General features: G+C 39.7%; 1 protein-coding gene across 2 annotated transcripts in view; it reads right to left on the reverse strand.

Moving 5' to 3' along the window:
* aff1 (AF4/FMR2 family, member 1) overlaps window positions 1-12,615 on the reverse strand; it is a 28,555-nt gene extending 15,940 nt beyond the window's left edge. Inside the window, exons 1-4 of one of the 2 annotated variants that reach the window (XM_042396006.1) lie at window positions 12,379-12,615; window positions 6,944-7,064; window positions 5,259-6,110; window positions 1,815-1,856 (exon numbers count right to left, since the gene is read on the reverse strand). In XM_042396006.1, coding sequence (XP_042251940.1) covers window positions 1,815-1,856; window positions 5,259-6,110; window positions 6,944-7,064; window positions 12,379-12,431 — 1,068 coding nt within the window. In that variant the 5' untranslated portion in view covers window positions 12,432-12,615. The remainder of the gene's footprint in view (window positions 1-1,814; window positions 1,857-5,258; window positions 6,111-6,943; window positions 7,065-12,378) is intronic. The other variant, XM_042396007.1, reaches the window with a different exon arrangement.
* Window positions 12,616-13,234: the final 619 nt, after the last annotated feature.

Genomic DNA, 13,234 nt, shown 5'->3' on the forward strand with positions numbered 1-13,234 from the left:
CAACAACCAGACCTCTAACTTCAACACTGAGGTTCATATTATTATCAGAATGCAACACTAATCTGAGTCGAATGACGTACAAAAGTCGAAGACCATGTGGAGCATCATTGTCAGCAAAGAACGAGAAAGGTAAAGGGCACAGCAGCATCAGATAAGGACCAACGAGGCTTGGTCAGACGAGTTTAGAGCCTCTGATATGATTTCAAAAATGCCTAATCAGAATGAAGTATCAAGACAGGCACAGCTGACCATGTTTATTCCTAAAATGTTAAAAGTTTGAAATGAAACAGTCAGAATTTTTTAATATTTGATTGCGTGACCTGCAAAGTACCATGGTCTTATTCTAGCATATTTGGGATAAGGTTAACAGGACTGTTGGCAGCAAGACTGTGCAGCTGTTCACTATTCAGCTGCAAAATGCAATAATTTCCACATAAAACTCAAATCATCAATCATCTTGTTGAGTCCATACCCAGATGAATCCAAGCTGCTCTGAAGGCTAGCAGAGGCACAATACTACACTGGGTATCTAACTGACAACTCTTTGTAAGTGAAATTAATATGCTAAGTCTACTGCAAAGCCACAATATGCTGCTAGATCATTTTAAAATAATATTATAAAAACATAACACAGGGATTGGAGCGATTCCGAAAATAATTGAGGAATAAAAATGTTAAAACAGTCTTAATGTTGGTACTTTTTCATTGGCCCACAAGTTAATCTTTGGAAACTTAGTGGAGTTGTTAGGTGAGTGCACAACTGAGAATGCACACAAAAGCACTGATACAGAAAATACTGTTGATCCAGCACAGAAAAAAAAGCTGAAGAAAAAGTCAGTTTCTCAGCAGTTTCTCAAGTTCACGGGGTCGTTGAGCAACTAGAAGTATGCAGGTATTTGAAAACGCAACATGTGCACAGCCAAATTTTGTTACATCAGCTACAACCTGCACTCTGACTACAGATTGTTGGATCTCAGCATGACAGAAAAAATGCCCTCATAAACCTGTAAAAGATGATACTACAGACCAATTTTGTGAGAATAAGCAAATAATTCCTTGATTACAGGCCCTCTCGCTCTCATTTGCTGCACTATCAGAGCTGTAATGAAGTTTACTGCTGTTAAACTACTATTAACACAAAATGTACAAGTCAACAGGAAACCACTGGAATGCTTTAACTGTGAAGCAGCTACTGGAAATGTAGCCTCATTGAGCAAGGTATTTGTAATTGTAAGCAACTAAAAACACCCAAAGAAACAGGGAAAGAAACACCATCCACAGTGGACTGGTTAGATTAGGCACTTGTTGGAGTTCTGACAACTTTGCGATTGTGGGGAAAATCACATCTATACACCAGCTCCCAACCATATGGGTTTGGCATATTGGGGGGGGGCGGTGCATGTTATGAGAATGATTTTAAAACCATTTTTTTCCAAAGAAAATGAACTCAGAGCTCAATTATTTTCATTAATGTAAGTTCTAATGCTTGTTTTTAATGCACCATGATATGGGTATCCAGGATATAGAAAATATTTAGAACAAAAGTCTGAGTCTCACAATGTATATAGAAATACAATAAGTGTAAGTACACTTAATGTTTGTATTTGTGTGCAGATGTACTTGTGAATGCTGTATGGGTGGCCTACGTATGTGTGAGTCAGTAATCATGTATATTTGTGTAAACAGCAAATGGTTTAGATGTTTTGAACTCAAATGTAAGATGTTAATACTGTAAGCCCTTGCCATGTTTACATTATTAAAATGGCAGAAGACAACAGCCGACTGAAAATGAGAATTTAAACAGCTGGACTTACCCTCAAGATGTCCTCAACACACTGAGCCTCATTTGTTCTTGTCTGTAGAGAGGAGAGGAATAATAATGAGTTTCTGAAAACAGTGAAAAACCTGGTTGCAATTATAAAATGAAGACCAAACATAGGAGGATTTGTTGAGCAGCTAACGTTTTACAGGGTAAACCATTTATGGTATTTGGCTGGGCAAACTTTAAAAAAATCTGCCGGTAAAATCTGCCTTTATCCTACCTCCAGTAACATCTCAGATTGCTCACTCCTTGTTGCTGATGAGGTGCATATGGTCCAGGCAAATATACAGGCCCATAAGGGCATATCTTTCCCTAGTAAGGGTATTGTCATTTGTAGTACAAGAGTACTTATCTTCAGTGTTTCCCCTATAATTGCACAAGCCTGGCAGGCCGCCAGACCAACAAGTACCCTCGCCAGGCCAAAAGAATCTTGTTTTTAATGCCAAAAATAACGTCAAATATCCATTCATTCGGAAATCAATACCATTTTGGAGTCTCTGTGAAGCGATGTTCCGAAATGTGAGTCAACCTCTTTGTCATTGTCTGGGAAACTCCTATAGCGTAGCTCCTTCAAAGAATAGGGTAGTGCATAAATGTAAAAATCTGGCACTAAATGTACAGTACAGGCCACAGTGTGTCAGTTAATGAATGCTGCAGCTTTTCAAGACAAAGAAAAGTCTCCATTGTTTCCCCAACTGCTGGAAAAGTGAAGGGGGTGAGCCCCAAAATTAGTTACAATGGCTTAGCCAGGCTCACTTAAGGTGGACTGACCTTTAAGATGGCTCGGCTATTCTCATTTTAGTGTCAATCTCAGCCGCTCCTAGACAGAGAACGGAGAAGTGTCTGGCTACTGAGTCTCTGCCGAGTTCTGTTATTGAAAACATCTCCAATCAAAGAGAGGAGTAGACCAACTTAGAAACCTTACACTCTGTGTGAAAACATAGATTTTTATATTCTGCCTCCCCTACCCCCCATGTATACTGTAGAAAACGGGGGTGGACAAAACATTAGAAAAATCTTTCAATATAATGCCAACCTTTCAGCATCACCACTAACTACAGCTTTTAACACTACAGTATATGAGTGACACAATACGCAGCATCAGGCAGCGACGTAGGCTGACCCAACGTCCGATAAATACTGTGTGTGAATGAGTCAACAGGCTGCATTTCAGTTTGTTTTCAGGCCTCTCTTTCAGTTTTTCCTTCTGAATGGACAGTGTTTGAGATAAGGTCAGAGTGAATGGGCCCCCAGAGCAGTTATGTAAGTTGGTGACAAAGCTCATTTATTGTTATGCTGAGCCCAGGGGTGAAGTTATCGGAGGCAGCTAAGGTCAAATACACACACAAAACACATACCACAGGCTGCTTGCCACATACATACACGTGTGGTATGTGTAAACATGGTGTATGCGGCAAGCATACTGGTGTATGTGGCAGCAGATGACACAACATGCAATTATATTAACAGGAAACATTGATATATTAACAGTGCAGTGGAGCTAAAGTGTAAAACAATACTTCCCAAGACGACAACAAAATTTGCACTTAATGTACTTCTGAAATGCTCCTACTTTTTCTGTAATGCGTTTTCCATTTTGTGAAATGCGAATACCATCAGTGTGACTATTTTGGTTGCATATGCAAATAAAGATCAACATTTTCACTTGTCACACCAGTTCAACTGCAACCTAGATGCCTGATTGACATTTGTCTATGTTGTTTGTGTACAAGGAAGTCTGCTCTCTGACCAGTGACATCTTTGTATTGACCAGTATTGGGAATAACATGCTTATATATGTAATGCAGATGTGAGCCCTAGCTCAGGAGTAAACAGTTGATAAGAAATAGGGAAAAGACTCATTGCCTATAGCCATCCTGCACAGGATAAGTCTTAGCAGTGAAAACGGCAGCTTATTCAGCTCTGCTGTGCTGCTGCAGGAGAATAAGGGGGGTGTGGAGGGCTGCAGGTGCAAGGGTTGTGTGTAGCTGTGTGACAGAAAACCGATGAATAGAGTTTAACTGGAGTTCAGCCAAATTCTCCAAAACAAAGAAAGTCTAAGATCCTTTTAAACGCCTGAACAGTCAAGCAGAAATATCAAAACTATGAAGAGGTTTCAGAGAACATCCTGAGATCAGCAGACGCACAATCCTCTTAGCCCATAGTACAGTATAATCAAAGCTTAGACAACAGCGTTGAGAAACTGTTAATAAGTACGACCTCCCTTGTCCTGTCACCTCCCCCACAGTCACTGGACGTACCACACACAAGAGTCGGTGGCACATGTTATATTTCAAGACAATTATGTACGATACATCACAATATTTGTATTACTAAGGAAGAAAATATCAGGGCTGCAACTCAAAATTATTTTTGTTATCGAATACCATCACAATATGTTAGAGCACATTAAATATCTTGTTTTGTTCAACATTTTGTTCAAAATAGCTTAATATTTCTTTAAAAAAAAGGACTAATATGCACTCAAAGTACTGGATAATACATCCTTTGCTTCAGGTCCTAACTTTACATTTAACAGTATACTATATGTTTTTTTAAAAAAATTTTGCATTTGTTTATAGAGACATTAAAACCAGAACTTCCAGGTCCTTCACCAAAATGTAAATGATCAAATTCAAAACCACTCTGCACATTTGTAATAATGCAAATTACTAACAATCCTGCCCGGCAACATAACCTTGCCTTGTGCTTCACTCCATTTGTCAGGATAAGGATAGTACATTTTAGTCTTAACAACTATATTGACATGAAATTGTGTACAAACATTTATGGTCCACAGAGGATGAATCCTAAGGACTCTGTCGATCATCTGACTTTTCATCTAGCGCATCCAGCAGGTCAAGGTTTTCAGTTCATTTGGTGGAATATCTCTACTACATGGATTGGTACAAAATTTGGTAAAGGCAATCATGGTTCCCAAACAATGAATTCTTGCGACATTCACATTAGCCACAGCTGTACTTTGTGATTAGTGCTAATTAGAAAATGCTAGCATGCTAACACACTAAACTGAAATTGTGACATTATAATGACAAACATCATTGTCACTGTGAGAATGTTAGCATTTATCTCAAAGCACTGCTGTTCCTCTTTACAGCCTCATGGAGCTGCTAGTTTGGCTGTATACTCTTAGAACTTTTTTCTAATATTGTTGTATTTAATATTTCCAGTTTTTAGCCAACAAGTTTCCCACAAGTACAAGACCATTGAGGGTTTAAGGCTGGGGCCCGTCGAGTGGCCACAGAGAGCCTAGAATTAGACTTCAGCTTTCTATATGATCTGCCTGCTATTTTATTAATATTATTTTTCCCATTAGTGTATCTGGTTACTATTAAGTGCTACCTGCTCATCTTACAATCCATATTACATTTAAAATATAATATTACAGTTATGAGATCTAAAATAATACACTCACCTCCAAAAACTGTGGCAGTATCTTTGTTTTGCCCAGGTCAGGTTTGTTGATTATCATCTCTGGGAGAGGTACATATGGCTCTGGTGAAGGCTTGAGCTCAGGTGACTCATTGACCACCTGGTCCTGACCATCCATGGGCCGCACATACGCTGTTGGCTTCTGGGTCATGACTACGCTGGGCTGCTTAGACGACAGGAGTGGAGGGAAGGTCTGCGAGGGTAGTGTGTTACCTTTGTTGGCTTGAGGCAGAGATGCATCTTTAGGGGACTGCTTAAGATTTACTGTGGAAACATCCATGGTGCTAGCAGAAGGGTGATCTGTGGACCCTTGAAGATGATGGAAATCAAAGGTGTCCTTAGTGTGTGTGTCTTTGGGCTCCGTTTTGATATGGTCACTGGAATGTAGGAAGGGTAGCGGCTTAGCATCAGGAGCCTGAGCAGACATTTCCTGAGGAAGGCTGACACGCTCCCTGAGATCTGAGAAGGCTTCACTCTTCTTTTGTTGATGTGTTGAGTGGCTGAGCTGACTGTGGTTCAAGGAAGCCTTAGACAAAGTGGATGAATGTCCATGGTGGTTAGGAGAAGAGGAGGCAGTGGACGCCCTCATGGGCTGAGAGGAGTAACTGTTACTAGGAGGGCCTGTTTGGCTTTGGGTGGACATGTAATGGGCCTGGTTATGGAATGGAGGTTTGGTTGATTTATCTGTTTTCAGCTGACCCTGATCTGACTGTGAGAGGGTTACATAAGTAGGAACAGGTAAGGGCTCAATGGCTAAGGGACTGGGACTATTCACATCTTCATAACTGCCCAGCATCCTCTGGATTCGATTGGAAAGCTCATCCCCTTTGTTTGTCTAAAAAAAAAGAAACACAAAACCCATTTAACCATGTTAACTGTGGACAGAAATTGTAGGAAATGTTTTTTTGAAATTTTTAGAAGGTTTTCCCTGACTGACTGCAGGTTAAGCAAATCCAAAGACTAATAACAGTGATCATGTTTTTAGTCTCCGGAGAGTACTTCTGTATACGGCATACAGCCATTTCTAAACAAACTACCATGAACATGTCACCCAGTGCAACAGTGTGGCTCATTGATGTTTTTAATAGTTCTTGGACAACAATAGAGGTTTACAGCACAGAGGAAGACAATATATCAGGCTTTGGATGCACACACAACACTTGTAATTAGGGTGAGTTCATTGTTGGCTTGGCTCTGCACATGAGATTTGTTGACGATAAGAAAAATATGGAGAATCACCAGCCATATCCTTTAAAACACGATACAGTCCAATCAGGTATGCTACATCCATCTAATGTTACAGTGGTGATATCAACGGGTGAAATCCAACACTAAAACATAAATCATAACCTACCATTAACCCCCCGAGTATAAATCCAGCTCAAGGAGGAGTTGCTTAATGGCCAGTAAGGACAGGAGAAATCATTACAGCAATAATAACTCTCTCAGTGTACATATGGCAAGTGACTAGTGTATCAAAATAGACTTGAAAAAATTCAAACCTGTTCTCTAAAACTGTTCCACACACATTGTACTTATTATCCATAACAGCTACAGTAAAAGTGCTGCTAGAGGCAGCACTACATGATTACACACAAATGGACCAAAACTGTCTGAATCAATCAACCCAGGAGCTACACTCGCACTACAGTATGTGACTCTACTTACTTTGTACGGTTCTCCAAAGAGCGGTACATTCTGAGGGTTTAGTTCTTTGGCTTGACTTGTTTCTTGGTTCCTCTGTTCCCATGCTTGGAGGCGAAGAAGGTTCCTTTCTTCATTGTTTACACTGTGAAACATTACAAAGACAGACACATCTTAAATGAACATACATTCATAAGTACATCATGTTCACTGTAACACTAAATGTAATTACCCAGTTACATGCAAAAGGGGAATATAGTTGCCTCAAACCATCAAACTGATGACATGCTCCACTATTCAATGACCATGTGATTGCAATAAAGACAGTTTCTTAAGTCTGTATTTTATATTTGTTTTAGATTTTGTATTCCTATGCCTGTATCTTATACTCTTATAAACCCTAGACCTATGAATGACACCCTTATGATAAAATCAGTTTTGGCTAAAGATACCAGAAATTTTAGAGACAGCTTATTTATGGCATCGTGTCACAGACTTATGTACCCAAGGGGCCGAGTGGCAGTGTCTAATGGGAAAAGACAGTGCCCATCATATCAACAGACAAGTGTAATTAGACTCACAGACGCCATGAGGATTCACCAAAACATTCACATCTGTTCTCTCTAGTCCCCAAAGATAACACGCAGGCCATACAGACATGAAATGGATATATATGACTGCTAGTGATTATAAGATGCCAAAAAAACCAGGTTGTTTACTATAGTAAATGATTTTGTGGAGCAACAAATGGCCACATGGAGTCAACCCCAGTTTAAAATAAACTAACTAAGAACTGGACACTTATCTACATTTGGAAGTTTGTGGTTTTCTTCTGAAAATGCAGTGTTGCTCATCTTCACTGACAGTAGCCCCTATGGGCTACTTCCATGGCAACAAGTGGAGCAACACAGATTTGGGATTAAGCCAAACAGATGAGCACTTACTCATTAACCCCTAGAGACCCAACATAGACCAATTTTTGTCTTTTTTAGGGGGATCTTGAGGGGGAGATGGCAGGTCAACAGTAAATGCCACATAGAAGTGGTATACATCATCTGAAAGTTGGGAACCTAAAGATTAATTTGAGATGCAGCTCAGCACAATGTGTCAGTTTTTCTAGTCATAAATCTGTAATGAACATTATCTTTCGGTTAGGCGCCTATTCAAATTGTGAAAGTTTGTGTGTATAAGAGTGTATAAGGGCTTACAACATTATGATGGAAGTATATGATGGCCTTTCCCATGCACAATTGTGTCTCATAAATTGCTGCAGCAATTTTTGAGTTGATTACACAGATTTGGTGAAAAACCAAAACCAAAAACCACTTTTGACCAATTGAAAATTGATAAAAATGGTCAAAAATCCCTCCAAAATACCCCATTAAGACACCAAGACCTTGAGGAACACCACAGAAAAATTCATGCTGTGATTTGGTATCAAACACTTTTGACATTTGGAGATTGGATGATGAGCACTTCTGTTCAAGAAATTGCTCAGAAACCCCCTTATTGTCAATATATCTGGGAAAGTTGCTCTAGGTCTCTAGTTTATGGTTGTAAAGTTTCATGATGCTGTGATTGTCCTAGAGGTCACCATAGGTGATTTTATACAGCAAGGTCAAGTTTAAAAAAAATGGTCTCACTCCAATGAAATGGCTACTATGGGGACTAACATCATCACACATGAATGCAGCTGGGCTCATTGAATCCACAAGAGTCTCAGGCTTCCAGTCATACCCAATTTAAGCAATTCCAAGACTGTTTAGTTACCCCAGTATGCAAAAATATTCAAATACACCATTTTTTGAATAGGCGAAAAAATTACACATTTACTGTCCGCAAAAAACTGCATGGTTTTTTGCCAGAAACTGTATGGGGTTAGCATGAAGTCTGTACATGGAAGACTCGTGGGTACCCAAAAACCCATTTTCATTCAGATATCCTGAGGTGAGAGGTCAAGGGACCCCTTTGAAAATGCGATGCCAGTTTTACCACCGCCAAAATTTAGCCTAATTTTGGAGCGTTATTTAGCCCCCTTTCCAACAAGCTAGCATGACATAGTTGGTACAAATGGATGCCTTAGGTCATCTAGTTTCATATGATACCAGTATCACTCTAGCGAGCCCACTACGGCCTCTGAAAGGCAGTAATGTTGGCCGAGGGCGCAGATGCCCCAGCGGGTCTCTGAGGGTTAATGTAGCAGAGACACTGGCCAAAATACTAGGACAGCACACACACACACACAAAGGCCCTGCATCAGTATTACCCAGGTGTAAAGGAACATACTGTGCCTGTGTTAACCTCTCACACTAGTCTTCCAAAACAAACATGAAACAAAAGGTTTTTGTTGATGATTGCTCACGTCTATGTCCATCCAGTAAAAACAAAAGAGTGATTCATAAGTGACAGCAAAAGCACTCCAGAGAAATAATTATAAACTGTTCCTGAGAATAGGATCAGTGGTTGAATTTATAAGTATGGAAAATAAACTGTCCAGAATCAGTACTACAGTATTTAAGAGGAGAGCTCAACATTTACCCCTTTGGACAACTGTCAACTATTTTGAGCAGTCTGGCTGCCCTTGTTGGCTGTTTGGCAAGCCATTTTCCTGACTTTAGCATAAAAGTTGATCACAGACGACAAAACGTCAGATGCTGATTGGAATAAAAAGGTGAAATGACAACCTGTCTATAACACAGACTAACCCACGAGAAAGCAGTTCTGATACTGAAGCAGCCAAACTCGAAGTGGAGAGAAGCAGAATCAAAGTGTCGTGGCATTTTTTGACACAGATGTTAATTATACAGAAAATCCTGCAAGATGCATAAGTGAGAAAACAAGTTTGCTCATCCAAGAACGCACATCACTTAGAAAGACACAACTTTACACGGTCGAACTCAAAGCAACATGAGATGACAGGCACTAAATCTGAGGAGACAAAGCATCATAGATCAGGCACACCCATACAAGGGCGGACAGTAACCCCACTTCAGAATATGACTCCGGCAAATCAAGCCATCTCGTCAAAATCCGACACATTTTAAAATTTAAAGCAGCCATTGCAGCTGATGCAAAAACAACAAAGCCGGGATCAAGTTTCTGCTGGTAGTAAAAATGTAAATTACATGAAGAGAGCACTTAAACAACCTAATGAAAAGGTAAACTGTGACAATCTCACTCATTTTTGAGCATGTAACATCTACTAATAAACTTACATCAAATGTATCAATTATACAGTCGGCACAAATATTTTCCTCTTCATAAAGTTAACCATGCACCACTACTCTAAATTACTTAAAAAGCCACTTCTGTTTAAGCTATGGCTTAGGCTATGTGAGCGCACGCCAAATTGTGTTTGCAACTTCCAATACACCAGAGTGTAACAAGACTGGCAGCCAAAAACAACCACAAGAAGCAAAGAACATATGAGAATATTGTACTTTTTAAGAAAAACAAGGACACAACGTCTTCCTACACAGTTCAGCAGTATCACAGAGAGAGAGAAAGTGAGGGGGAAAGATCCTGGTTCAGTATCTCATCTTAGACAACGACAGAGTGAGAGAGAGACAGACATATTTTGGGGTTCCATATAGGGTGCTTTCTGTTTATACATGCAGGCAACTTTAATGCCTTGACCAGCTGCAATGTTTCAATGCTTTGACCAGCTGCAATGTACATTTTTGCAATCTCTGCCAGCAGCAACAAGCTAAGAGCAATAATTTAAAGTTCTGCTGAAACTATTAGTCGATTAAATGATTAACAGTTTAAGTCATTTAGCAAGCAAAAGCGTCTTACACGTGAGGATTTGATACCTTTCTGTGTTTTTATATCATTTTAAAGGGAATATCTTTGGTTTTGACTGTTGGACAAAATAAGCAACTTATAAAGACGTCTCTATGGACTCTTGTAACTTTTTACCATTTTAAGACAATTTATAGACTGAAAGATCCATTGAAAAGTACAACTCTTAATTAATTACAGCCCTTAAAATGAAACTAGTGCAAGAGTTAAATGACTATGCAACTGGCTTACAGTCTAACATCCATTTCCACAAATTTGGACACTTTTTTTCCACACCGCTGCACATTTTATTTGGTTACTGAGCTCAAAAAGGATCTCTCGTATATCTAAAAATCTGGGGTGGCAATCATCAGCTCCTCTGTTTGTGATTTTCTTTCTGTTGGAAACTGGACAGCGATATATTAAAAAGGCATCAACTTGCTCCTCACTGTTATGTTTGCAAATTTGTATGCTCTCCTTCCCAAAACTGACAAATTTCTAGGCCTCTCTTAGTTTAAATGAACAGGGCACAACATAATCGTGTACTCCCAGTATACGCTTTCCCTGTGCATGTTTAACTGTAAGGAAAAATAGCTTCACACCATTTATTGGCTAATGATCTGACATTGCATGTGATGCCAGGCAGTATTACTTTGCTAGCAGAGACGATAAAATAATACAGGACAGAATAACAGTGTGAATCATCATTCGGTATGATGGGAAATACATGAGAGACCCAAAGCAAAAACACAGCCACCACTCTGAAGCCATATTCTACTTTTATTTGCCTTTAAAACTTTAACAATCCAAGACTCATTTTTTTTAGTTAGTATCTTTTATCTTGTCCATCTGTTTTAATATTCATATTTCTCTGACTAACTGACTGGCCAGTAGTCTAACTAAAGACTGGGCACTCTGCAGGAAAGTTGAGACCAGATCATTATATTAGTACATGAGAGTTGTACTGAGCATATTTATGCCTGTAAAAAAAAAGTTGAAAAGTTGTAGACAGAAAGACTGAAGTAGGAGTGGTTAGTTAGTTTTCTCTTCTGCTCAGATTATTACATCTCAAGTTACATGTTGATGTAACTGAGTGGTTAACTTTGCAGTCACCATTTTCTGTCTTTTTAAAAGGAATATACAGTTCAATTAAATTAATACAGACACTCCGTCACAGCTGAAACAAACCTCGCTGACATGTTATCCAAAATTCAAGTTCAAGTCAAACACGACGATTGAGATTGGTGAGTGTGTGTGTGTGTTGGTAGGCGTAACGTTTTCCTTGAAAACTAAATAAGCAAACCTTGATTTACGCAAAAATATATATACAGATATATATATAGTATAAACACAGCAGCCCCGATGACCAGCTGGTAAAAATCACAGCAGCCTGCTCTTTCCAGCTGATTCCACCTCCTCCTCGGAACTGCTTATCAAGCTAAAACACTGCACGTCTGTCTTTTTTTTTTTTACATAAACCACACACAAAAATTAACCAAACCGATACTACCTCCCTGCTGCTACTTTCACATACTTTCAAGGTTCAAACTTTTAACTTTGAGACGCGTCAAGTCTCAGTGCTGGTGAGCAGCAGCTAACCGTATCTCGCTAATTAACATGTCAGGCTGCGAAGCTAGCGCCCCGCTGCTAGCAGCTAGCCGCGGCTTGGGTCTGCCTACCTCGGCTGGGATGCCATGGTGCGCCTCTCACAACAACCAAAGTTGGTTGTCATGTGTTTCTGACAGTCCTCGCCAAGGTGTTCCCCTCACTTGGTCACATTGTTTACCGGTGAGGAGGATTTGTTGAAATCAAATGACTGTCAGACGGCCGTTGTTTGATAGTTGTCTGCTAACCGTTGGTGTTGGTGTTGTCCACTCTCTCTCTCTCTCTCTCTCACTCTCTCACTCCCTCTCTCTCTCTCTGCTTACTGGATTGTTCTACTCTGTTCAACCGTCCGGGGACCGAGCTCAGCTTTACACACTCAATGCAGCACAAACTTGTCATAAAATATTCCTAAAGCAGTTGTGTCACTGTTTTAAGAGTATATATGGTGGAAATATAACAAACGGCTCCACTGAGAGCTATCTTAGTCACTGTTTTTTCCTCCTTACTACAGTTTACCCAAACTTTACACTCGTACCCCTGCGTGACAGACATGGTACAGCCAAGTGTGTTTAGATATGTTTGTTTTACTACAGAGTTGAGGTGAGGCCTCCTGATTACAGGACAGGTTCACATTTTTTTCAAGTCTGTCATAAAACAATAGTCAGATGCCTAAATGAGCATTGAAACATGTTTTTCTCGCTGTAATCATTCCTCCTGTTCATACTGACTATTAGAGGATCCCTTCATAATGCACTTACAATGTAAGTGACCGGGGGACAAAATCCACAGTTCCTCAGTGTAAAAATGTATTTAAAAGTTTATCTGAAGCCAATGTGAAGCTTCAGCCATCCAAATAAGTCAACTGAAGTAGATAACTTTCAAGGTTACAGTCTTTTTAGTGCCAAAGTCCCTCTTTATGGTACTATACTG

The sequence above is a fragment of the Thunnus maccoyii genome, chromosome 19, assembly GCF_910596095.1.
Source record: "Thunnus maccoyii chromosome 19, fThuMac1.1, whole genome shotgun sequence".
Lineage (NCBI taxonomy): Eukaryota > Metazoa > Chordata > Actinopteri > Scombriformes > Scombridae > Thunnus > Thunnus maccoyii.